At 38.6% G+C, this 27,481-nt stretch overlaps 1 protein-coding gene across 1 annotated transcript in view; it reads left to right on the top strand.

Moving 5' to 3' along the window:
- The window catches only part of CNTNAP2 (contactin associated protein 2), a 1,013,892-nt gene that overhangs the window by 914,430 nt on the left and 71,981 nt on the right, over positions 1 to 27,481 (top strand). Inside the window, exons 17-19 of the mRNA XM_041425209.1 lie at positions 11,471 to 11,689; positions 14,225 to 14,461; positions 26,010 to 26,255. Coding sequence (XP_041281143.1) covers positions 11,471 to 11,689; positions 14,225 to 14,461; positions 26,010 to 26,255 — 702 coding nt within the window. The remainder of the gene's footprint in view (positions 1 to 11,470; positions 11,690 to 14,224; positions 14,462 to 26,009; positions 26,256 to 27,481) is intronic.

Consider the following 27,481-nt stretch of genomic DNA (forward strand, 5'->3'; position numbering starts at 1 on the left):
CTAATCACCATGAAGTCTAAGATATTTTTACTTCCAACAGGTCAGTTCTCTTTCCCACTCTTGTACCTCTCCATGATACTTCTGGTTTGTATTTTTAGTAGATACTTCTTCCTGCTGCAGGATAAAAAGCAAACAATACCAAAGATATCTTCTTCAATCTTGGGAAATCTATTCTGGATTTTGGCACCTATAAATTATTACAAGTATATTTTCCAGAGCAGAAAATCTTTGACAGAAAATCTGGGACACAGTTAGCTGGGTCCATCTACCCCACCCCTTCACATGCACCCTTTTTATGTACAGAGTTACTATACTAAAAACAAAATTGAGTCATATTTTTGGATGTTTTTTTTTTATTGTGGTAGTAAAGTGCATAGTGCAACAGAGTCCTTACCCTGATGGTGACCCTGGACAGCCACAGAGAAATAAATAGCCATGAAAAATTGCTTATAAAAGAGGCACTATAAATGACGAAATCCTACACAGACAGGCAGAAAAATCAATAAATTAATATCATCATGAGACCCTGCTGTGATGCAAAGGTTTTTCAGTAGCTACCACGCAGGCACCTAAACACCTTTATAAGTCTTAGCCACAGTCCACAGCAGAACTTACAGCTAATAAACAAATTACAGAATAAGAAAAGCACCACAGAAGAGGAAGAAAAGGACACAGGGAATGTGTTTTCATAAAAGCACATCACAGAAAAGTGACAGTCTGGATGTCTAGTTTTCAAACCCACACCAGGTTCTTAACACTGTAAGTATGATGCACACTTTCCAATTTTGACTGATTTTTGTTGCATTCAAATGTGACATATTTGAAAGGGGCATCAATATCCTTGTGTCTGTTTGTAAGCACTTAAACACATTGCTCAGCAGCTTCAGAACTGTGCCAAATTCATAACAATTTTTCATAGTAAAATAAGCCACTCTCTCCTCTCCAAAAACCTCTCTGATGCTTTACCATGCTCAGACAAAATCTGATTTCATGAACATTACTACCTGCTTTTATTTTGCCTTTCATCCAAAAAAAACATAGCTATCAGTTATACAAAACCCTTTATATGCTGCATGGGAGAGCTCTGTTCTGATGTCTCTGCTTCCCCCTTGTTGTGCTGCCTTCTGTTGTATGGGAGCAGTTCAGTTTCATGATAAAGTGCTGCAGTTAAAAGGATATAATGAAGTATATTACAAGCCACTACAGACAGGAGAACACACATTTCCTCCCCTTTTCCACTCAGTGCACTGACTACAGTTCCTTTTGTGTGAATCATCTCCCACAAAAGAGACCAGGAGATATTGCTGCTGTATTTTTTTTAAGCATTAGTAACTCTCATGAGATGAATCAACAGACCTTCAATGAGTCACTGTTCCTGTTCCTTCCTTCTTTCCAGGCAGCTAAGTAGTTATTGGAAGAGAGCTTGCTGGATGGGAGGTAACATCTATCTGAAATTGTATTTATTGCCTCAGAATTAAAGCAAGTGGGTTTTTTTTCAAGTCCTGCTCTAACCATCTAATGTTTGGCTTTAAACAAGGTGTTTCACATCTCTTTTCTCTGGTTCCTTGCTTATGCCAGACTGATAATATTTTTTTTTTCTTTTGTTCTTACTGCTCATGGCAGAAAATTGCTGTATCAACTAAAATGCAACCATAAAAGTATGGAAGTTGTTTCCAAGTGCTTATCTACAAGTCAGCTGCAGTGCAGTTAGCATAACTGAAGTAATTAATAAATAATGATAATAAATAATTTTTTCTTAGGGCATATTTGGCCTTAACATGATCTCTTATGAGAAAATTTGGTACTTCCATTAACTCAATTATTTTTGTCCCCCAAAACAATCTAATGTACTGTGTAGGAAGACTGGTATTTATTTTTGAATGGTTCATAGGTATTTGTAGTCAAGATTATTTCAAAGTGAGATAAAATAACTTAGTTATTATCAAAACCAGATCCCTCCTTATCTTTTTCCTTACACAGATGTTTACTCATGATGAAAAACGTGTTGTACTGAGTTCTGATGTCCCTTCATTTTGAGCTCTAGTACAGCTATGCCTTTCCAAAATATTGCAAGTTGTGTAAGTCCTTGTCTGCCAGTAAAATGGGAACTGCTGTCTCTCTGCAAGGTGAAAGAAGCCAGGATTTTTTTTATTTTTTTTTTTTTTTACTACCTTGCACCTGGAGAGTTTTTGGCCAGTTTCAGGTAGCCTGTGTGCATTGCAGTGCAGTACAGTACTTCTGAGCCCACTCGTATATATTGTATATTTAAGATTAAAACCACAGGTGAAGATAATGAGGCTCAGCATGGATACAGTAAGCAAAGATCATTACAGTAGAGTCTATTCCAACATAGGCAATGAAAGAAAAAAAACCCAGCTAGTTATTCAGTCAGACAGACAAATATATGAAAATATGTTTGATCAGTCATAAGATGAAATTATGAAAGAATTATTTTAACATACATGATTCTCATTAATCCAAAGATGATTTGTTCCTGCAAACTGAAACTACAAGTTAGACTTATTACCTGTCCAGTTGTTGAAATTACTGGTCCAGCTATAAACGTTACTAGACAGAAGATATTAGTATTTTGAAGAAGGACAATAATGCATTAAAGTTCACTCCTTTTAAATGTATAGTAAAACAATTTATTTGTGCACAGTCTTGTCTTACAATGTAGCAACATAGTCATATGCGTAAAAAAACAGCAGCTCTTGCTGAATCAGGTCAACATCTCTCAGTAGATCTGATTCCCTGTCCATTCTCAAGGAAATGTCACTACAAGTTTACAGCTGCCAGATGTAGATACTGCACACAGCAGAGACTGAATCAAGTGCCTTCAGGCTGCAGACCAAATGGTGGAGAAAATGAGGATCAAAAATATGAGGCTAGACACTTTAGGAGGTGCCTTTCCTGCATTCAACAAAGCGTTTTCCTTTATTTTTCATCCTGATACAATTTTTTTGGTGTGCAGGATACTTTGAAATTTTCAAGATAAAAACAAACTGAAAAGGTCATAAGAAACTTCAGACATTCTGAAGAGTGATGTATTCCTAATGAAATTTCACAGGAATTGGATAAATTCTGTTCACCATAAATGTTCACCAAATCTTTAATCTTTGGGGAAAAAATCTACCCTTGGATTACTATTTGTATCTTTTCTAAATATTATGCTATCATTTCTTCCAAAACTTTGGTGATTAAAGCCATTCAGCTATACATGTTTTCATTTCTTTACCTTTCCTTTTTAAGTTAATTTCCCTTCTCATTTCTATACATGTTTATAGACTTCCTGTGACTGAAGGTAAAATGTGTTTAAAAATATTTCCTCCAGGCAGCAAGAATTTCACTGAGAGAAATCAGTAATTCTGCTACAGAATGTCAAAAACCTCTAATATTTAAAACTAACTTTATAGATACATCATCAAAATGTTAATGCCAATAGCTGTACTTCTTACTGTACGCCCTTTTTTGCAGGGAAGTAGTATTTTACCAGTACATATGGTAATCTCTCTTCCCACACATCTCAAGTCCCTGAACATCAGGGCAGGGACTGAGAGGAAAAGGTTTTTCTCATTGCAACTCAACTCAGCTCCAAGATTCCCTGAGGAACATGAACAAACACAGAGCCCTGGGATTGACAAGATGCATCCCATGGTCCTGAGAGAACTTGCTACTGTAGCTGCCAAGCTATGCTCTGTGATATTTGAAATATCATGACACTCAGGCAAAGTCTCCAGTGACTGGGAAAAGGTAAAGAAGAGAACCTTGGGAGTTACTGGTCAGCCTTAACTCTCTGCCAGGTGACATCATAGAACAGATCCTCCTGGAAGTTATGTCAAGGCATATGCATGACAGGGAGGTGATTAGAGACAGACAACATGGCTTCACCAAGAGAAAATTGTGCCTGACTAACCATCAGCCAGTTCTCTCAGGACTCTGGGAGAACATCTCATTGGGTTCCATAGACTTATGCACATTCAGGTTCCACAAATGGTCATGAACCTGACCTCTACTTACAGTGAGAAGTTCTTTGCTCCCCCAGTCCCCATCCTGCTGTCCATCCACTGGAGAGGCATGGGAAAGTTGTCATTGAAGACTTGAAGGCAAAAGAGGTGTTGACTACCTCAGCCTTATTTGGATCCTCCTCCATTGTTACCAGTGTTCCACCACTGTTTATCAGGGGTGGGTGCACCTTCTTTGACCTTTCTTTTCTGGTTAACAGACCTGTGGAAGCCCTTTCTGTTATTCCTTGCATCCCTTGCCAGGTTCAGCTTCCTCAGGCTGGCGTTCCTCAGCTGTAATTAATCTCTGTACTCTTCCCAGGTTCCCTGTCCTTGTTTCCACTGCCTGTGCATTTGCTTCTTTCCCTTTAATTTGACTAGCACTTCCCTACTCAGCCGTGCCCATCTCTTGTTCTCCCTGCCTAATTTCTTGCTCCTGGGGATTGCCAGCTATTGTGCTCTATGGAAGATTTCTTTAAAAACCTGCCAGCTCTGCTCTGCTCCCCTGAGGGCCGTCTCCTGGGAACCCTATTAAATATCTCGTTGTGGAGATGGAAGTTTGTTTGCCTGACTTTGCTCCTTACTTGATCCATATGTCTCAGGACTGCAAAATCCACCTGTGCCTGATCCTGATGCCTTGAGACGCTGCCTAGAACAGAGGCTAGACAGTGTTAAAGGATTAAAGTAGGTATTTATTAAAAGGACTTTGAAGGATACACCTTGGGTAGTACAAAATCTCAGCTGTGGCTCCACCCAAGACGGACTCCGAGTCACGATTTTTCACACTTTTATAAGTTTTGGTCCATTTACATATTGGGGCTAATTGTCCAATTACAGCTTCAGGTTATGAAGTCACATCCTCCCAGATTGCTCTCCTCAATTTGCTGTTGTTTATAGTTTTTGGGCCCAAAGCTACAATGGTGTCCTTGGTTCTTGGGCTGGAAAAGGATTTTTTGTCTAACTAAACTGTGAAGAGCACTTGCTAACACTTTAGATGAAGTTCAGAGTTATATACTCATGCGGTACAGAGTCTGGAAAATATGAAAGCTAAAACTTAAGGAATTAATCCCTTCAGCTCAGGCTGTGTCCAATCTTGATGTCCCCAATTCACTTGTTACATGGGTGACCCTCAGACACAGATGAATTTTTCATTCCCTACAGAATATCAGCTTGTTCTAAAGGTTCAGAGAGACAATGAGCGTCACTTGTATCTTGTGGGTGGATTTACACATGAGAAGTGGATTTTATATAATATTAAATCAAAGCAATAGCTTTATTCACCCTTTTTTCCTTCCTGGCACTTACATAAATGACTGCATAAGATTCAAAAGAATGCAAAGTTTCATGATTTTTCTTTATTTTACCTGTAACCCGCAGGAAAATATAGAGTGTGTCTAGTCAGTACAATGAGCCCCTATGTTAGAGAGATCCCTGAGCTGTTTCTGAGGAAGATATAGCATGTCCATATAAATCAGCACTCAGCTATGCTGGGATTGATCCTCAGTGTAGTATAGTCTCTCATTAGAACTAATTACTGTTGGCATAGCATCATGCTGATGCAGCTGTGCAGCTTTCAGAGCTGGTTCATTTGGCACTTAACTCAGGGATCACTGAAGTCTTGGGCATGGATATGCACTGTCATTTGGTCAAATGAATGAAGGTTCTGCTCATTAGTTCAAATGGACTTTTCATTTGGGAATTAGATAAATGATGAAGCCATCCAGATGCTTAGTCCCATTATTGTAAATACAGTTATGATTTTTGACAACTACCTGATTATTAACAGACAGCCAAGCTACACAGTAATTCCTGTACTGCAGTAAGCAACTTGGATCAACAATTTTTCTCTGTTATGTTGCTTTGGCAGCTTTAATTTTAAGTCGTGTCCTTTGAGAAGTGGCCTCCTTAAAGCAGGTCCTGTGTTTCAATATGGCACTTCACGGTAGCATCTGTAGCCCTTTCCACCTAATTGTGGCAGCCAGGAACAACCTACTAATGTTGTTTCCATGTCAGCATGAGCATGGTCTCTCTCAGCCCTGTGCAAATGAAGGCACCAGGGAAGGAAATTTAGAGATGACTTTGTGAAACTGTATTTAAACACAAAGATCTGAGTATGAGGGAAGGGTGCACAGGATAGCGCACTTTCAAACCCTAGAATGCCTTCTTTTCTATTCAGTCTTCTTTTACATCTATTAAAGGCAGAGGGAAAGATTCCAATAACTACATACATCAGAATGGATCATGACCATTTGATAATATTGACCATTTGATAGATTTCATATAAAGATGTATAGACCACTAGCTCTAGAAATATCTATCATCTTTCTATTTTTTTTTTTTTTTTTCATTTTCAACCATTTCACTGAATTCTGTCTACAGGATCAGAGAGTGAGCCTTTTGTCAGAGGTGTATGTACAAACAAACTGTCCAAGAAGTTTGGCAGATGTTGCCCTTACAGAGCTACAATATTTTCAAGCTGTTGTTTTCTCAGAACAAATATCTCTCTGGCAGATTCAGTTTACAGTTTATAGCTTACTGTTGTAAGCTATTTTACAGCCAAGTGAGTGAACTCTGATTCTAGATGTAACATGGCATTTATTTCTAAGAATGGGATTTCAAAATGATTCTAAAAAGTTAGAAACTCGTCTCTTTGATGTAAGTCAACCAAAACATCAGTCAGTCCTATTTGAAGGGTATAAAAATACATCGGCGATGTAAGAGAAAGAAAGTACGAGGGAGGACATGAAAAATATCAATGGGCGTACATTGAGAGAAGGGTTGTAATCCCTCTTCCTTTTTTTTCCCCAGTTTATGTCTTGAGAATATCCACCTACTGTTTAGCATCTAGTGAGTACCCACCCATCCACTAACAGCTCTTTCTTTGCTGGCAGCCTCATTATAACTAGAGATCCTAGCCTGAAATTCATCAAAAAGATCAAACTAGAAAACGGGAGAAAAAAAATCTTGAAACACAAGGAGTTCAAGGAAAATGGGAGATCTAGCTGGTCACAGATCTTGAATGCCAGAAATGTCATCTATCAGCTCATGTAACTTGACCTTGTGTATAGCAAAGGACATAGAATTGTGTGCTGCTTCCCCTGCAGCTGACCCTGCTTAAACTTGTGTTTAACTAATATCTACTAGAAAGCCTTGAAAGGAAGGACCCAAGAACCATGGACTCCTACAGGCAATGCAGTCATAGAATCATGGAATTACAGATCAAATCATGCCAGGTTAGAAGGAGTCTCAAGAATCATGTGCCCCCCCTTTCTTAAAAGAAGGACAGTCTAGACAAAATGTCCTAACACCCTGTCCAGCTGAATCTTAAAAGTGTCCAGTGGAGAGGAACCTACCACTTCCTTGGAAACATTATCCCAGTAGCTGATTGTTCTCATTGTGAAATTTTCTATCTTTTGTGTCCCCAGGAGTAACCTGCACCCATTACTCTTCATCTTTTCCATGTGACTTCCTATCAAAAGGATTTCTCCATCTTCTTTGTAGCCACCCCGTAAATACCAGAACAATGGTGAAAAGGTCTCCCCCAAGCCTTCTTTCTCAAAGCTAAACACAGTTTTCTCAGGCTTTCCTCCAACAGACTTTCAAGTACTTTGATCATTTTTGTGGACCTTCTTATATTTGTCTTTGTTGAACTTCACAGGTTCTTGTCAGTCTGCTCTTCTAACCCTATCCAGGTCTTCCTGCACAATGGTTCAGTTGTACCCCTTCCTTTTTATGGGCAAATGCCTCATAGATTTGAGATGAGGAAATGATGAGACTCAAATAGAGCTAAAAACAACACAGAACAAAGAGTGAGAAGGGCATTTTGTTTGCCAGAGTTGCTCTTCTGTGTTCTGAACAGATGGCTGACAACATCCTGAGACCTTAGAAAATTGAATCGATGAGAGAAACGTGTTCAGAGTTAATTATATGTAATTGTGCTAGGCACAGAAAGGGTAAAACTAAGCCACAAACCTCAGTGTATTGAGTGAATTTATGTAGTAGGAGTACATAAAAAATTCACTGTTGTTCAATTTTATGAAATTTTCATCACAAAACCCTGTTCTGACTGAATAAATTAAAACCCACACTAACCTTTTTTTTTTTTTTAATAATTAGGCAACTTCAGACATTTGTTCAAAGTCTGATTATTATTTTCATTTCTTAGAAAAACCAGCTTTAGTTTTATGGTATTTTGTAGGCTAAAAAATAAAATTATTATTAGGAAAATTCACTTCATTACCTCAAAAGTGACCAGTACAAACCTCTGGTCATTTTTTTTGCAGCTCAATTCCTACATCTTTTTTGAAAAAAATACTGTGCTGGGTCAGTCATTCTGAATAAATACTCACACATGCACACATTTGTTAGATATTTTTTCAATCACCCTACTCAACTGTTTGACAAAATAATACCACTGTCACATCAATCAAAGATGCATTTGAGCAAAAGGGATTATATCACACAAGGATTATATGTGTAGACAGAGACTAAAAAGTATGACATACTGAAGGGAAAAAGCTAAACAATTGCCAACTTCTTGTATAAGAAGTTACGCTGAACTTCTGAACAAATTGGATGCTGTACTGGCTCTGGCTGAGGTGGAGCTAGCATTCTCCTCAGCAGCCCATATGGTGGTGTGTTTTGAATTTGTGCTTAGAGTAGCTTTGCTACCACACCAGTGTTTTGCCTATTGCTAGTAGTGCTTGCACAGTGCCAAAGCTTTCTCTCTATTCCAGTCAGGAGACTGAGGGTAGCAAAGGCATTGGAAAGGGACAGAGCCAGGACAGCTGATCGCTGACCAAAAGAACAACATCTTGATCACCAGAAAAGCTAGCACAGAGGAAAAAGAAGGAGTGGGGGCAGCATGGTGTGCTCAAACCCAGCCTTGAGAGTCAGGGTCTCAAGAGATGTGGGAAGAGCAATTGCCAATAAAAACTGAGACAAAAAGAATGTTGAATACCTCAGCCTTCTGCCTGTCAGTTGTCACCAGGCTACCTGTCTCATTTTTTGGGGGCGTGAAATTGCTTTTGTCTTCATTTTCTGACTAATGTGCCTGTGGTCAGATATTCATCCATTTCTGTTAAGACCTGTCATCTTACTCAGAGATGTCCCTGGTTGGAAAGTACTTATTCCATTAATATATCCATGAACTGAATAAGTTCAGTTCCACTGAAAATGGAACTAAGAATGAAGAGTCAGAACCAGTAACATAACTTGTATGTGAGACGTCCTATTTGCAGCCTCTGGCCATCTGTGAAGCTCTTTTCATTGACATATTTCATGGTTTTTTCAGTCCATCAGTCTAGAAAATACATTTCCTCACCTTTGGTATAAGAATCATGTTTTTAGGTAGGTTGAGGAAGGATCAGGAAGTCCATAGATGCAGTATTATCTTCTCTAACTTTCAGCATCTCAGCAGATACATGCACTGGCAACAGCCTCTGATGACAAGATTTTGCTGGAAAGCTATTCTTTCCCTAACTATAAGATTAAATATAAAAATATAATATAAAAATATAATATACATTTATACAATTGATGCTACTTTCAAATGGATTTTCTCCTAAAACTACAAATTTAATTACATGTATTTTAGTCTGTGGTACAAATTTTAGTTTAAAGCCATGCATGAAGTTAGATTATGCAGGGACAGAGCTTCTACTTGAAATATCTATATTTGCCAATTTTCTTCACTTTCCTTTATAAAAGAAGAATAACTTTCCTTTGAAAACTTAGGGATACTTCTATCCAGAAGACCAAAGGTTTGCAAAGAAACATTCTTGTGGCAGTTTTCAAAAATTCTGGATAGATAATGGTCAAAGTACACAGTAACAATATTGGCAATGTCATCAGCTGCCTCAGAATAAGAGAAAAAGCCTGCTAATAGGTCTTTATTTTACAGTCCTGTGGACTGACAGCTTTTGGGAAACTATTCAAGTCTGACAGTGAAGAGATCTGAGGCAGTTCTTCAAAGCAGAATTAAAGGAGAATTATACACACACACTTGAAAATAGACTTCAACACAACAGACAGTTTAAGTACTGGAGAGGTTTTACTCTAATTCCTACTTTGCCTGGGTTTATTGGCAGAACCACTGAAGTTACAAAACATAATAACATTAAAAATAAATATCTTTATTTCTGTAACAGAAAGCTTTGGCTTATACAGATTTTGTGCCTTGTAAAGTGCAAAAGGACATACAGACTAAATCCATGGCTTATAAAAGGCAGTTTATTCAACAAATTAAATTATTTTATTCAGAAGAGAACAGAAAGAACAACAGCTTTTCAATTTTTTTCTTTTAGAAGCAGCCAATTAAAAAAAAATCCATTCTATAATAAATTTGGGTTGAAAGCAAATTTTCTGTAAAAACTTTATTCCTATCCACTGAATTTTCTTAAAAATGCTCTCAAGTCAATCTGATATAACCTTGTGAAAATCTATTAGGTCATGTACAAAAATGTTTCGCACTATTTATCAGCATTGTTAGTGATAATGAACATGGAGTGGTGCTTTTACCCCAATTTAATAGCCTTACTGAATAAGAGTTTTATAATAGTGTATTATCAATTCAACCTAAGCAGAAACCTCAGCTGTACTGGAACACTTAGACCCTAATTGGGCACCCAAGATCTTTGAAGGGAATTAAAAGGGAGCTCTGGCTTTTTTATTTTGTGTGTAGGAAAACCAAATTAAATTGAACTCTGGGTTGTCTTTACTTCTGTCTGGTATCCTCATTTGTGAATGCTGTAATTGATAATCCATTCTCTTTTAACCCTTTCATCAGATCTTTTGCCACCAGAATAGAATTTGCAGCACAAAGATATATAAACTAAATCTCAAGAAAGTCATAATTCTACTACTTTATTAAAATAATTTATATATTATTAATCATACTCAACATTCAATAATAGTTATCAATTATATATTTGCCAAGGACGACGTGAAGGAGAGACTAGTAGGGCTTAATGGAAATTCATAAAATTTCTAAACATGGTTTTAATCATACACTATAAGCAGAGCACTGTAGGGCTTACTAAAAATCCATTTATTTTTCAGCCATAAAATATCACATGGATCTTAACCACAGCATTATTAGTTCATTGCAAGAATTAATTGCCCCTCAAAATCAAAACAAATATTTAGATTTTTCCACTATTTCTTTATCAAAATGCTTATTCCTTTAAAAATAATTTTTAAAAATGTAAACTGGAAGGCTGCAGAGCACAAAGATTAATGCAATTGGTTGAGGGTCTGCTGATGAAATCAAGAAGTTTGACTTCTTCTAAAAGTCAAACTCCTACTCAAGTTAGAAGGAACTGAACGTGCTTATAAATTCAGAAAGATGACTTAGCAGAGCACATTTCTATCTGATATGACTCCTTACTCTTTGGGAAGTGTGAGGGAACGTGTTTACAAAGCAAGACTGCAAACAGATTGTGGACACCTCTTGCTTGCTATTTCAGCTGCTACCGAGGTCTCCTTCTCGTTCGACGTCGGGAACGGGCCGGTGGAAATCGTGGTGAGATCTCCCAACCCTCTCAACGATGACCAATGGCACCGGGTCAATGCCGAGAGGAATGTCAAGCAGGCCAGCTTGCAGGTGGACCAGCTACCCCTGGAGGTCCGGAAAGCTCCAACAGAAGGACACACACGGCTGGAATTGTACAGCCAGCTCTATGTTGGTAAGGTGCAGAGGAGGCAGCCGGGCTTTGCTCTCACGGTGCTGAACATACTTTGCCTCGTGTCTTGCCAGCAGCAGTTAGTGAATGTGGAAAGCTGTGCACCTCGAGTATTTGTGGGACAGCAAAGGGGGGAAAAAAGAAAAAAAAAGAAAAAAAAAAAAAAAGGACAAATGTGTCCATAATTACAGAAATACAAAGATCAACTAAGAGAAAAATATTGTGCATTAGAAACTTGTCCTTTTTGTCTCTCTCCACCTGCACCTCCTGGCTGAAAGTGCCTCCAGCAGACTGCAGTGCCAAACTCCTTTTTTGCTGAGAGTCTCTTCCCAGGCACACAAACACTTTTTCACCACAGAAGTGAAAACTTCTGCAGAGTTCTTGCCAGGACTGCATGTGCCTACAGTGCCCATCCTAGCCTCGGCAGCAGTTCCAGCCTCTTTAGATTTGATCATTGGCCATACTTTTGCATTCACAGCTCTCGCTGCAGTCTTTTCCCTTTAGTCCTGTGGGCTATTTACTCATTTGATGTAGGAAAGAACCACACACTGTTACACAAATGCATTCTCTGGAACCAAGTTAGTCCAGCTGCTTTCTGGAGCTACTGGTTTCCACTACATCTGGGGCAGGCTATTCCAGCAGCATTTGTATTTCTCCAACTGTGAGCCGCAGGGCTGCAAAGTGCTGATGTGCCAAGTGCCATTAGCTGGAATCAGAACTGCATGAAGTGTTGAGCAAAGAAGCACTGTCATACCTCTCTAGATATCTGTTACAAGAGAAGAAGGAAGTGAAAAGAGAAAAAAAAAAATCTTTTTTCTCCATGTTAGTCAGCGTTCAACAGCTCAAATGAATTAAAATTATGTTTAAAGCCTTCATTGCCTTAGTGATCAGCCCAGTGTCACTGCAAACTGTGTGTAATGTGTCACCAGATGTGCAGGTGTTATTTACAAGCTCAGTTCTCCTTTGCCACTGTGATCCTAGAAATGGCAGTTTCAAAATAAGCTGAAAGATAAAGTTTGTTTAAAAGAGGAACACTTAACCTTTAAAAAATACCAAGCCTTTTGCTGTAAATAGGAAGAGATGGAATTTTTTTTCCTAGCCTGAGTTCTTTCAGAATTGTTGATAATGATGATTTTATTTGTTAGTATTGAATTGACTGTAACACTAGCAATGTTTTGAAATACATGGTACCTTTATTGCCAAAGAAACAAATGTCATAATCTGCACCAGATTTTTTTCTTTCTGAATTACATCTATTTCATGTCACTTGGTTATTGGAGCACACATACCAGAGAAGAGCTTTAAACTTTACCTGGAGTCACAGCTAGAATGGATTTGAGTTGGAGTGCCCAAAATGAATACCTGAATACCAGGGCCCTGGAGAGTAATGCTGAACAAGAATTGTTTTGGTGCCTGCTTTTCCATTTTCTGTAGAATAAATATCTATTCTTTGGGTGAGCAAGAGGGACTGAGGGGTGATGACTTTGTGTCCTAAGGGCTAGAGAGGTGAAAGGTGGTTTTTCATCACTGCAGCATATATGAGTGTACATAGAATGGAATCACACCAGAGCACCCTGTGCCACGTGCACTCAGGAGAGACCAAGCCTTGCCTGCTCGTACTCTAAATCATCCAGTTACTGGTACTTGTTTTGAAGCAGCCCTCTCTGTTTTGTATTTAGTCCTCTTTCCCACTCAGGTAAATATCAGCCACTGTGCTCAGTGGTGATGAGCATTCAGATCTCCTCAGGGACTCTCTGGCATCTGCAGCACTGCAGTAGTCAAAGAGAGGAAGGATGAGCAGAAAAGATGCCAGCACTCATTATTATTTACTCACTTTTTTTAGTTTGGGCTTTTTTTGATTGTTGTTTCTAATCCAGCCTCAGATGAGGCTTTCCTAGCTGAAATCACATTTTTTCACTGAGTGTTTACTCGGTATGAAAAAAAGATTGTTCTTATTAGCTGCTATAAAAAACCATCTCAACCCAGATTGTCGAATGCAGTTTTCCAGTGTTCCATCCTTCAGTCTAGGCTCTGGTAAGTAAATAGCATACGTGATGTTTCTTGGAAATCAATGTGAATATTTCCTATTGTAACTGAGAATGGAGATTTGACTCCCTTTTTGTTTGTCCTTTTTGGCTTTGAAAAATGTAACACTGCATAGCATATTATGGCATTATTATTATCACCCACCATTATTAATCATTAGGAGAGAAAGGCTACACATTAGCAGTTGAGCCAAGCCCATTTCTTCCACTGTTATCTCTAAAAACATTGAAGCTGAAATGAAAGGAAATCTTACAGTGTAGGGCTAGAATCTCAAATGTCTAATTATAAAGCAAGCATTGATAAAAAACTACTATTTATGCTTGCTAATGGTATGATATCAAAGCGCTAGGTTTTACTGATCTGCTGTCATTAGGACAAGGCAATTCCTTGCCCTTATAACGAAGTTACCACAGGCTTAGCAGGATATTTAATGTGAAACAACAGCAATGAAACCCATTCAGTGCTGTCTCACAGTTCAACATTCCCTCTCAGGTGCTGCAGGAGGCCAGCGAGGCTTCCTGGGCTGCATTCGTTCCCTGAGGATGAACGGGGTGACGCTGGACCTGGAAGAGAGAGCCAAGGTCACGCCCGGGGTGAAGCCTGGCTGCTCTGGTCACTGCACCAGCTACGGCATGTACTGTGCCAACGGGGGGAAATGCGTGGAGAAATACAATGGCTACTCCTGTGACTGCTCCAAAACTGCCTACGATGGGCCATTCTGCATAAAAGGTAAATGCATCGGGGCAGGAGGCAGAGTGGGAGGGGACTATTTGCCTGAGGGAGAAAAAACCACAAGGGAATCAATGCTACAGCTTCATTATATAAATAAGTAAATCCTGTTTAATACTTCTTGCTAACAATTCAAGCTATACACTCGTGTGTATACTTAAATGTGATTATTTAAAACCACACCTCTTATGAGGACTACATGTTTCCTGTTTAAATCAAATAACACAACAGCAAAATGCATCAGGAATGCCTGTAGTGATAGCAGGTCTGGCAGAGGGCATTCCATTCCAACTAGCACAATGTCATGGTAACTTTTTTAGAAGAAAAACATGGATTTAAAAGAAAAGCTACCTAGTCATTCAGACATGTAGGTATGACATTTGGGTTGAATATCTCATATATTGGGAGGCCAGCATTTTGCTTAAAAATTTTATCCATCCATAAGTAGATCAAGTCTTTTGGTACCTCAGACTGGGTTAGGGATTGAACCTGCTGGCATAAGGGAAGGCACAGAGATCCCACATTTATGTCAGCCCTTTGGAAATGTTTAAAATATGTTCTGGAATTTCAAAAGAAATTATTATAAGGGAACAATGTACTGTGGATGCACAGGTCTGCATGGAAGAAAGACAGGAGCAAGGAAAATTGAGATCCAACAAAAAAAGATTGAGACGAAAAGTACTAATTTCTTTTTTCTTGTTTGACTGTCTAATCCACTGCTTTTCCTAGTAATTTTAAAAACTTTCTCAAAGTTTCAGATAAAAATGTGAAGGCTCTTCCCATCAGTATCCCTGATGTTGAAGAAACCTGTATCCTCATAAGGTGCTCCTCTGCTTTTACATTCCTCTCTCTGAACCAGGAATCCTGCAGGCAGTCTAGGTCACCAGGCACCAGAGTCCCCTCAAGAAGCTAATTTGGCAGTAGGGTACAGCACCTGGCCTTTGATGTTGTGGTTTTCAATTCTTTCTCAGGGTTTTTTTCCAAGTCAAAATCTGATCATTATTTTGCAAATATCCATACCCTGCCTTCTTTTAGCCACACTTACAGGAAGTATAAAGCTTATAACAGAAATAGTCTTTTTACCTGATGCTGTGTTGTGGACTGCATTTCCTGCCCACACACTTCAGCCACTTTAATTTTTACCCATGTTTGCTCACTTTCATTTCATCCTGTCACAGCAAAGCTTTGTCCATTGCTGATGTTGCTCACATATTGGACCATCCTCTTCTAAAAGCCAAGGAATTGTTTTCATATCACCAAATATTCACATCACCAGATAGGGATGAATCTCTGGCATGATTATTTTTTAAATTCCAATAAATATGATGTATTTCTAGTGCAGCAGAAGGGAAGCAGCTGCTTCTCTAGGTAATGGCTTCCACTGTGCTTGCATGCAGGAATTTCATCACCTTTCACCATGCTGTGCTGCTTCAAAAGCAAATTACAAACATGTCCATTCAGTTCAGGACTGTACATACAGCAGCTCCTGAGAATGTGAATACAGTAATTTCAGTTAATTTAGCAAATGATTTGTCATGAATAATGGTAATGCATATTTAGTATTTCTGTTCACTAATGCAGTTATATGGTAGAGGAAACCTGTTCAGGTTGGAATTAGGTCAATCTCTCGCAGATCATGTGTTGACACAAAAAAAGGGGGAAAAAAAAAAAGGAAAATAAAAGAAAATAGAATTACTGCAACGCCATATTCACTGAATTCACTTCACAGCTTTTTCTATATTGCCAGAACTCACACTGACTTTTATTTGTGAGGGGTTTGTTCCTCTCATGGATAGGTAAGCCCCAACCTTCCACCAAAACTACCTCTATTTTTCCTGGATGTAGAGCTAGCAGAATAAAAACATACCACTAATATAATAATAATTGGGAATAATTGAGCACCTAGGACAGGCAAGCCCTGGTTTTGGCTGGCCTGTAAGCACTTCCATAGCAATGACAGTAATATCATGTAAGTTATACTCTTCTCCTTATCAGTGTCCCAGTGCAGCCAAGGGCCCAGAGCTCTGACAGGGATAATTTGGGCATGCAGTGAAACTTGCTGTGAGCTGGAGCTCATGCAAAAGTACTATTAGAGCAGGGATGTCTGTGCCATACAGTGTTGTGCCATTTAAACATGACATCAGATCTCTGTTTTCAATATCAAATCTGTTCCAGGCTGAAAAGGGCTCTCTAAATTCTTTAGATCTTATGTACATGGTTTAAATTGCCAATTTCCTATCTGTTAGTGCTGAAGACTGTTGTACTCATCTAGAATATTCCCAAGTGTGATTTATTGTGTGTGAGATCATGAGGCTTCCTTACAGAAAGAACAATGGCATACTGGGGAAAAAGCTAGAGGATAAATTACACAAAACAAACTGGGGCATCCTATGATTGAAATAATTGTAAAATCTCCATAACAAACAATGCTGATAATGAGGTCTTTGGAAGAATTCATTACAGCCCATTACATTTACATTGTCAATTTAACTTGCATTATGCTTTTTGAATCAAGTAAAGCACTGGAAAAACTTATGTGTGTTGTCAAGCTTCCTAGACTTGTGAAAGAAGGGAGTCCTACATTTTCTTTCTAATAACAGCTCATGAAATCTTATACTGTGTCCTCTTGGCCTATGAGACAAGAATGAATGTATTTTCTAGAAACAATGAGCAAACATACATAACAACTGCAAAATAAGTAATGGCAAAACAGCCAAGTATGTTTTAGTTAAATAAATATTTTTAAAATTTACAAAAATTTGAAGGGTTTTGGAACTTTAGAATTTTTTTCCTGTAAAATAAAATTATGCCTGAATTATATTTAAACTTATTTTGATGACGAGATTGTAATTCTTATATTTCAATCCATTTTTTCATTAATGCTTTGACACTTTCCCCTCTGTAAAAGCACTGAAATATCTATGAACATGTTTTCAAATACTGTATGATCTGTTTTCAATTATTTTTTTTCTTTATAATGACAGAGTTGAATACTGCTCTATCACTTTTATAACCTGCACCACAGTATGCTGTTTGTTGCTTTAATGCTGGTAAATCTAATACGAGGCAAGCAGGAATATTTTCCTTTGTCACCTTCACTAGGAATTCCCATTGGCTGCCAGAAAATATCATGGTTAGTGCTTTGCAGGATAGACTAGGACTAGATTTCATTATTTCTCTCCTCTCAGTAAATATTCCAGGCCAAATAGATCTGTTGATTTGATAATCAGTAGTGCCTGACATCCCATTCCAACCAATATGAGATATTACCAAAAAAAATATGCTACTCAGCTGGAGTGAAAGGTGGCACAATGTAACCCTTACAGTATAGCCCAGACTTCCCTTCCCATTGATTTTCTTTTGCCACAGGAAAGTTTCCTTATCCAAAGGCTTCATTTTGATATTGAAATCGTTTGCCTGCAGTGAACTTCTTGGGGTTGGTTACATACTGAAAGTGCTAGGAGATGGGAAAATTGAAGGAAAAAAATATTGCTATAAGGAAATCACCATACAATGGTTCATGAGTAATAAACACATTTCACAATAAAAGCAGACCTTGCATGCTGTGGATTCTTTCTCTGATGAAATCTGTCCTGAGAGCCTCTGACTGATGACTGACAAGAAATTGCTTTGTCTCCAGCCTTATTAGCAGCACACCACAGTGTGAATGATGTTGTAGTGGTCTGGAAATTACACTGTTTCTTTACAAGGACAAAAATAAGTATGAAAATGCAGTCTGACATCTATTTTAACTGTATTTTTGTTTCGTGTTTGAGGCATATGCAATTGGTTTTACTTCTTTCATTGCTCAGAGAAATTGCTCTGAGGAATAGCTGAAGTGTTTCTGCCGTCCTGCAGATTGCTTTCTGACCTTTCCCTGTCCTTTGTTTAAGCATAAATTCTGGGGATTTTTTTTCTCCCACAGCTGTCCTATCATCATAAAAGCATTTCTGAGAAAGCAATTAATTTTTGTTCATCTAAAAAACAAACTCTTTCCTCTCTTTAAACAGAAGATAGAAACAAAAATAAAAAGCAAAGGTCAAATGCAGGGCATGTGGCAGCATTCTGGTGTGGGACATACCCCAGGGAGAAAGCATTCCTCCTTTGGTATTGAAATGTAGTGGAACAACACCAGGAGAAGACATTACACCCACCAGGAGTGAGGCCAAAAAGCAAAATTTTTTTTAAAAATTAAATAGCTGGTGCTATGACTCATGTGCCTTCAGGTATGCTGGAAGGGTAAATTCAAAGCTTTCCAGTTTCTCTGCAGTTACTCAATTTGCATTAACAAACAGCAAGGAGATGCTATAGTCTTTTTTCTTTTGTCCTTTGGAGTAAAGCTCAGATTCTCAGTGTGAATTCTTGCAATCCTTAAGACAATGCCCAAAATAATCTCCTTCATGTTTGTTTTTATATTTGTATGAACCCTGAAAGAATTACAAGTAGTATTGTCACAGTCAGATTTCCATCTTTTCCTGCTCCCTTCTATGTCCCAAAGAGAAAAAACAGCTTTTTACTAGGCTGAGTGGATGCAAGACCTAGCAGGAGGCAGCAGCTCTGCACCCTTCCACCAACTCTCAGACTGACTTGATCAACTCCAAATTCTGCCCTGCTTAGACTCATTCAATTCCCTTTATTTGGCAAAAACATTGCATCGTTTTGCTGAAAGCAATGGTAAGGTGATTGTTAGAGTGTTTTAAGGTAACTAACTTCTTCATTTTCATAGTTCAGAATCACAGAACCCAGAAAATCCAGGCAACATTCCCTCCCAGACCCCAAAAAATTCTCCTGTTTTCAACAGGATTGTGATCTGTTAGCTGAAACTTACATGAGAAGTTTTCCTCAGGTTGTTAATGTTAAGCTCCTACTCTGGTAAGTCTGAATGCTGCAGTCAGGCTTTTTTACCTGTACCTTGCATACTTCAGGACTCAGGTTTTAGCCTCTTTTGGGTAACTATATACTCACAAAAAATAGATATACTTTCTAAAGCCATTCCATTCTTCAGTCCTGTCAATATTGCCTTATTAAACATTCACAGTTATGCTCTAGTGCTTTGAAAGTTGCACTTCAGTGCAACAATTCCTTCATTGGAAAAAAACAATGTTTTTCTGTTTAAAGGAAAACAAATCTTCCCAATAACACTTATATGTCTTAAAGAGATATCAACCTCGTTATAAACTGATTATCAACCTGACTATATTATTGCTTGCTCACTTATCATCCATAATAAACTACTTATAGAAAGCATAAAATCATTATTTTTTACACAGAAAACAAATAAATCAGGGTAATAAGCTAAAAAGAAAAAAATAAGTAGTCCTGGCTCAGAAAATTATGAACTTTCTTGGTCAGACAACTAAAATAGGCCTGCTTTAGTGTCATTGCTCACTGAATGCAGATGTTTTGTGAAAGTTAAGGAGAGCAGCCTCAGCAACATTGTTGGCTGCTGCATGCCTGTGCAAAGGCAGCTGAGAGGTTTGAGTTCTCACACCAGACACCCATGTGCAATATTTATACATCTGCATGCTGCTTAAATGGTTTTGGCACCTCACAAGATGATAAGGCATTTATGCCTACAATAGCTCTGTGATGTGAGAAGATGTTTTTGTTATGGTAATGCAGAAAACAAAGGAGAGCAGGAAGGATCTGCTCAGATTTAAAGTGGATACCTGTAGTACAGGAAGGAATTGAAGCCAGGTCTCACCTGCCGAGGTTGTTGCTCTGAACACTGTGAAATCAGCAAATGACAGTCTCTAATATTTCTCAAATGCTCTTGCAAGGATGCAAGTTTATCTCTGAGGTTCCTAAAAAGCACCTCCATATACTCCCTGGCAGGAAATTGTGAAATCCAGTCTGTTGTACACTTGACATCACATTTTCTTCATCCATCCAATTTTCTTTGATGGCAGAATGGAAAAAGTTGGTGTTTGGGTTTTTTCTTTTCGACCACTAGAGATATTTCCACTAGAAATGGAGCTAGCTTGTTATTTAGATTCAAGAGAAAATACATGGCACCTGTTGTCATTCCCTTAATCTGAGTCTGTTGCCCCAGAAACCAGATCAACTATTTATCATACTTTCAAATCAGTGCAGAATGAACTGCAACTGCAACTTTCCTGACATTTTTGGGCTCTCTGTGGCATGCACACTTCTGTCCAGGTATACAAAGGTGGAATAAAGCCCTGTTTTGCAGGGCTAGTACAAAAGTAGATTCAGAGTTCAGCATATCAAACTGCTTCCTGGCAGAATCTACCTGTTGGCATCAACTAGGGAGGCTTAAAAGTGTCATGAATCAGGTGGCTAAACCCCATCTCCTGTGACACTCATCCTGTTCTACTGAAGGTAGTGGGAATCTTTGCATGGATTTATGATCACGCCCCATATTTTCACCAGTGCACATTATTTTGTATATCCCCTGATTCTGATAGTTCAAGAAAGCCTTTTTTTACTGAATACTGATACACTCATATAGAAGCAAGTCCTCACTAGGTTTGTATTCTATTAAGGCCCACAAGCAATTGCTCTACTTTGGTGCAAAGTTCCAACATGCATGACAGATTATTAGAGTAAGAACAGCCAGAAAATGAGGGATGTGAAGCAATAGCTTTAAATTCCCACTTCCTGATATTGCACACTAAATACGCCTGAAGATAGAATAAAATGTTGAGTAAGCTAACCAGATGAATGGTAAGCATTATCACCTTCAGGGCCCTCAAATTCTCTCCCAGATCAACAACTGTGACATTCTGACCCTTTACTGATATCCTATGGCCAGAAGATATCTCAGCAAACAAGTCTTAGTCTTTGTGACCACAGTCTGGTAGTAGCAGCAATTTTAGGTGCTCCCAAGCAAGTTTTTGCCATGAGATGAACAAGCAAGCTCTGGTTAATCTATATTCAATATTCATAACTACACGTAAAATCAAAAAAAGAAAGGAAATCATGCAAAAACAAAGAGGGTTTATTCAACCATCTATCCTGTCTGAAGAATCTTTGTAAATGCACTAAGTGTTAGAACATCTCCAGTGATTGTCCTTGCTTAGGATTTTGAAAAACTGCTTTTCACACCCAGAACTCCATGAAGGGAAGACATAGCATTGAGCATTGGCAACCAACATCACAGAGTAATATCTGCGCAGGGCCAAGGAGGTGTTTAGGGACCCCAGATGGGACATGATGACAGCTGTAAGAAGTCAGCTTTATGAAACAAAGAGGAGAGAGTTTTTTCCTTCTCCATTTCTCATGTCCTTGCTGGGATTCATAATTGCCAGGATTTTGTCTCCCGCTGCTGTAAGGCAGGAATACCCTGTTACACCCATTAAATAAATAACCAGCACTACTTCCTCCTTGGTCTCCAGGTAAAAAGTGGCAGAAATCAGATCCAGTTCACTTGGAAAACTGTGAGATGGCAGCTTGAGTCAGTGAGAGCTGTCCCACTAAAGAAGGGAGATTCCACTTCTTAAAATGCCACTTTTGAAAAGGTCCTGTGTTTAAATTGGGATGGTTGGGTTTTTGGTTTGGGGATTTTTTGTCAGCACCACCGATCTGCAGCTTCTTTATTTACTAGGCATAGTATCTAGTACTTGATTCTTGACAATTCCTATTAACATTTCCATCAACTCTCATAGAGCAAACTCAATTGCCGTAAAGACTGCTCAGCTCTGTGTCCCTTATATATATGCACCCAGATAGAAAATCATGCTGAAGTTGTGTTCAGGCACACCTATGCCATGCTGGCAGGGTTTTTCAGAGGTGAGAAAAAGGTTATGGAGAAAAAAGACAAGTTCTCTATGTGTCTGTATGGCTCACAGGATCATTATCACTGCCTAAGAACAGAAGAAGCAACACTGACATTTCACTGATGTACAAAGCACTAGAGGAGAATAAGATTCCTACTTACATTTTCTTAGGTCTACATCACCGGCCCAGAAAAATAGTGAGACTTTGCAAGTTTTATAGGAAAAATGGGGATTTTTGTTGCTATTTGGCTTTTTCCTCTTTCAATACTCCTGATCCCAGACAGAATAAGAGGACACAAAAATAAAAGTAGCTGAGTGCAAAGAGGGAGACTGTGGTGATGACCAAAGAATCATGACCTTCAAAATAACATTGTCAGTTCTGGGTACATGTACATTTTCTGAGAAAGTTTTGGATCACCTTTCCAAATTGAAGCTGGACAATTTTGTAACATGTGTAATTCACAGTGAGGACACACACCTTGCTTGATAAAATTGTTTCTAACAATCTACAATTCCTGTCCTGGGTTCCTCTACAAAGCCAGCCCTAAGTGTTTATATTTGAGAAGTCTGTCAACAGAAAGTGACGGCACTATATGTTGGTATAAAAATAGGTATTATTTTCTGAAGAAAACAGATCTGTTACCACCACATTCATTTCCCTAAGGCCCCTGCTTTGAAAGGGCAGTTTGCAGAGCAACCTTTACTACGTCTTATGCCTGATGTCCCAAGAGTCATCCGTTCAGATAGCATTTCAAATTTTACAGAAGAAAAGAGTTGTGCATGGAAACTTCCCTCACATTTGAGCAGCAGGGTTTGGGCTGCATTTGACCCTCTTTATTCAGGGAGCATGAATGGTTTTCTGGATGAAGGACTTCCGTGCTGTTTCTGAGACAACTTCAGGAAGATGCTACACTTGTGACCTCAAGTGTAAACCTCAGGGTCACCACTTGTGACCTAAAAAGTAGGTAGCTTTTTCATTGGTCAGCCCTTGGCATTTCCAAGTCATCATATACCTGCATTCAAGATGGGGACAATTATGTTCTAGCTATTTTTGGTACATCCTAATAGTTTAAGCAACCTGCTCCTGTGAGTCGCTGAGCACTTTGCAGTCCTGCTGCAAGGATTTCAGCTTCTTTCAGTAAAGTGCATAATCATGTGCATCAACCTCTTTGATGAGCTGGAACTTGAGAGAATTCAATATATTCCTATTGAAGGCCCAATATACTCACAAAGCCAAAGAGAACCTTCCTCTTATCCTGCCTTTTAAAAGAGGTGATGTGCATGTGAGGAGAATTTCAAGGTTTATTACAATACCCTGTATGCCTGCAATAATAGAGCTACATTGAAAATTATTTTCTCAGCACAAATCAAGTTAAACATACAGAATATTCTTTGCTCCATCGTGAAAACCTTTTGGAATAAAAAGTCACAGAACAGAGTATTGAGAGTTGGAAAGGACCCACAAGGATGATCAAATTCACCTCACAAAACTGCAGAATAATCTGAATACCATTTCAGAGAGCACCATTTACTTAAAGCTTTCTTTGTAGTAATGAACATTTAACATAGCAATTTATAACATTTACAGCTCTAGAAAAAATGCTTCACACGCTTTCCAGTTCAGCCCCAGAGCAGTGTTGAGGTCAGGACTGAAAGTCCCAGTATCCCCAGAGCGTGAGGCCCTGGGCAAGCATAGCACTAGGCAATTCCAAAGATTACTTCTAAAATGAAAGGCATGACAAGCAGTAAACAGGCTGGAGGCAAACATAATTGTGCATCAGTGTGCAGAGTGCGTGCATGGAGCCTCCACGGGGGCTGCGGTCCCCACCAGCAGTGGCAGCGGCAGGACCCAGCACGGCCAGCAGCTCTGCCAGTGTAATTGATAGGGCACCTGCCCCAGAAGCAGCTTGTGCAAACCAGAAGCAGGGGCTGAAGAATAAATTAGTGGTCACAGGGATACTTTTAGGCCCATCTTGCAAATACTTGGAGCTACTGCTTTTAGCAGCAGATAAATTTTTATGTGCTAACGCTTGTTTCTTGCAACACTGTTAGAGGCAGAGGGCATCATGAGTTTGGGAAGTTTTTTCATGACAGAGCCCTTCACTTTTAATCCAGGAGCACTAAAGTTGAGACTACTGCAAAATATAGTTGTTAAATGAAATTGCCTCGCCCATAAATTTTCGGGGCGATTTAACTTTTCCCCTATAAAATTGCAGTTATAAATCCATCAGAATGATCAAATTATTTATAGCACTTCAGGACCACAGCTTGGCTCTGTGTTTTATATGACCATTTAGCAACAGCAGCTGTTATATTTTGAGTTTGGGAGAATTTTTATATGACAGCAAGAAAACATAAAGCTTTTCCAGCATTAGATTTAGCAAAATTCTGGAAAGAATCATCAATATAATTTTATAATTTTATATATCCTCTTACCTATTTTCTGCTCAGCTACTCTGAATGAATTCTGGAGGCCTACTCCCAGCTTGCTTTGTGTCTGTGTAAAGCTTTGAAAATTGGTATCTTCCAACACGTGTTTTGAGAATTGTGTGAAGACTCAAAATGCTAAAATAGAATAAAAATAAATTTCTTGTTTAGATGGGCAATTTTGCACAAAACTGTGGCAACTTTGCAATATGTAGAAAGGTAGTAGACAATGAAAGACCTTTTTTTAGACTGTTTAATGTCTTAAGCATTTCTTACAGCCTTTCTTTGAAAACAGTACTCATATGTTATGATTTAAATATTTTTAATCATTATTTAATATCTTACGAAATGTTCATAGACACACCTTCTTAATCAGGTTCACGTATCATTTAAAAACTTCCTTTCACAATCTTGTCCCAGGCAGCACAGCTGATCCAATGCCACAATGTCTCTAAATAAATGAGTGCCGTAGCAATCCTCAGTGGAGTAGATGATACCAATGGTGGCCAATTGTGCAGTAATTCCTGTAGGATGTTATCAAAGTCAGCATTGCTGCAAGAACATCAGCCTGGAATTATGATTTTAATATTGAGGAAGAGGTAGGACTGCATTATTATGAGAAGCACTACTGGTGCTTTTTCAGCTAAAAATATTAAAATATTCGGTCAAAAAGGGCTAAATTTTATGTCCAGAGTGTTGGAACACCACATCTTGTCTCAGATTGGTTTGAAAACTATAGCACCTCCTGGGAACTAAAGTTCAGGTATCTCTTGCCTCTTGTTCCCAGTTGAGTCAAACTCCCTAGTTAATTTCATCTCCCATAAGGGCATCCTTGCTGTGGAGGTCTCGTGAAGGATTGTGCTAGTAATGGATAACTTACAAGCATTGTGTCCAGTCCTTTTAGGGACTGGAATTGTCATTGTTCCTTTGTGGGGTCCTTCCAAATCCACTCAATTTTGGTGGTCAGAACTGCTGTTTTTCCTTTTCCTTGGATGTTTGTTTCCTGTGTCCTTTAAGACACTCTTCCTGGTATCTCCTTCTTTGAAGCATTATCTACCTCAAAATTTCAACAAGAATGAATTCAAATCATAATTATCCTTGTCGGTAGTATTGATATGAGATATAGGCACAGGCTTTCTGTGTGCCCCAAAGGAAATATTTCCTTTGCTTTGTGAATCCAATAAAATGGAGATTGTTCTTTTCATTCTCATAGGAAAATAGTGAGGCTCTTGACCTAAATATTGTGCTTAAATAGCACAGCAGTAGAAACATGCACAGATTAGTACTGATTAAGTCACAGTAATATGTTTCAACCAAAAGGTGTCAGCACATTTAATTTACTTTTTTTTTCTTTTCATCCTCCTTTTCCTGTCGTGTTCAAGATGTGGGAGCATTTTTTGAAGAGGGAATGTGGCTTCGTTACAACTTCCACTCCCCAGGGACTAGCGTGAAGGATTTAGTTAGCCGGACGCTTTTGAGTTCTGCAGATCCTGAGATCACAGCACCCGACCTCAGCTTGAACAAGGAAGAGCTCAGCTTCAGCTTCAGCACCACCAAGTCCCCTTGTGTCTTATTTTACGTCAGCTCCTACACTCCGGACTTCATGGCTGTGCTTGTGAACCCCACTGGTAAGAAATTGCTCCGGGCTCTCCCCATCGCAGGTACAATTGACAATACCAGGCTGATAGTCAAGGGAAGCTCTGAACTAATCAGAAAATCTCTTCACCCTTGTCACATTAAAGTAAAGCACTTAGAAACCTTAACCTTCCTTCTGCCTCTACTAGATCTGGTACTTATGTAACTGTTCAGTTTAGTGGTGTTTCTTCAGCCAATCCTCTCTCACAAAACAAAACTAACCAAAGAAAAGAAACCAAAAACCTGCCATAACGAGACCCATGCCATGAGCCAGTATTAAGGTGGGGACAAGTAGACATCTACATCAAGGCACCTGAATAGCTGAACTTTCAATATCCCTAGTAGTCAGCAGGAAGTGTCATGTACTGTTCTGAAAATCTGGATACTCACTGAGGTGACTAAAATGTGGATGCAATACAGTATATAATGTCCTAAACATTTTGGTGATGGATGAAAGTTGGATATGGACCATTTGCTGCTACAGTATTAAAATTCTATATGAACTAAATATAATTCAATTCCAAATAGTGCCTTAGTGCCCCATGAAAATCATAATTAGAATGATTTTACTACTGTTCTCTTTTATGGGATAATATGAGTATTCTACACGCCACTCATTTTTTTCCCTTCATGGGAAAGAAAGGATGTGCATGAAAGAAATCCAACATCACACAACTAAACTGTAGTTATAGAGGTCTAAGTCTGCTCTTTTGGGCCAGAATATTTCCATTTTTCATCAAGAGTGGGGGCTGCATTTCCCTTTTCAAACATTCCTCCTTTTAATCAAATATTTAAATGTGTTATGAAGAGCAGACACTTCACTATTATTTAGAAAAGAAAAATCTGTCTGGCAGTATGTTAGGAATATCAATAAGCCACTCCTGACTACACTTTTCCAACAACATAACCTCAGGTTTTTATTTCACAATATAATACTAAATTTCCATGGAAGTCCAGACGGTCACTCATCGACAACAATTAAACGTGAGAGCAAGAATGTCCCATGTGTGAATTATGTGTCAGTGCTAATTTGTTGTAATTTTGCCTTTATTCAATGCATGTCAATGGTTTACTCTTTAGAAAATGTTATGCTTTGTATAATTTTGTAGAATTTTACTGCAGCAAGAATAATAATCTCAACAATAAAATGTTACTTGATGGGCTCAATTTTTGTACCAATTGTCCATATTGTTCAAGGCATAACTCCAATTTGTTTGGT

This window comes from Onychostruthus taczanowskii, unplaced genomic scaffold (assembly GCF_017590055.1).
Source record: "Onychostruthus taczanowskii isolate IOZ18803 unplaced genomic scaffold, ASM1759005v1 scaffold88, whole genome shotgun sequence".
NCBI lineage: Eukaryota > Metazoa > Chordata > Aves > Passeriformes > Passeridae > Onychostruthus > Onychostruthus taczanowskii.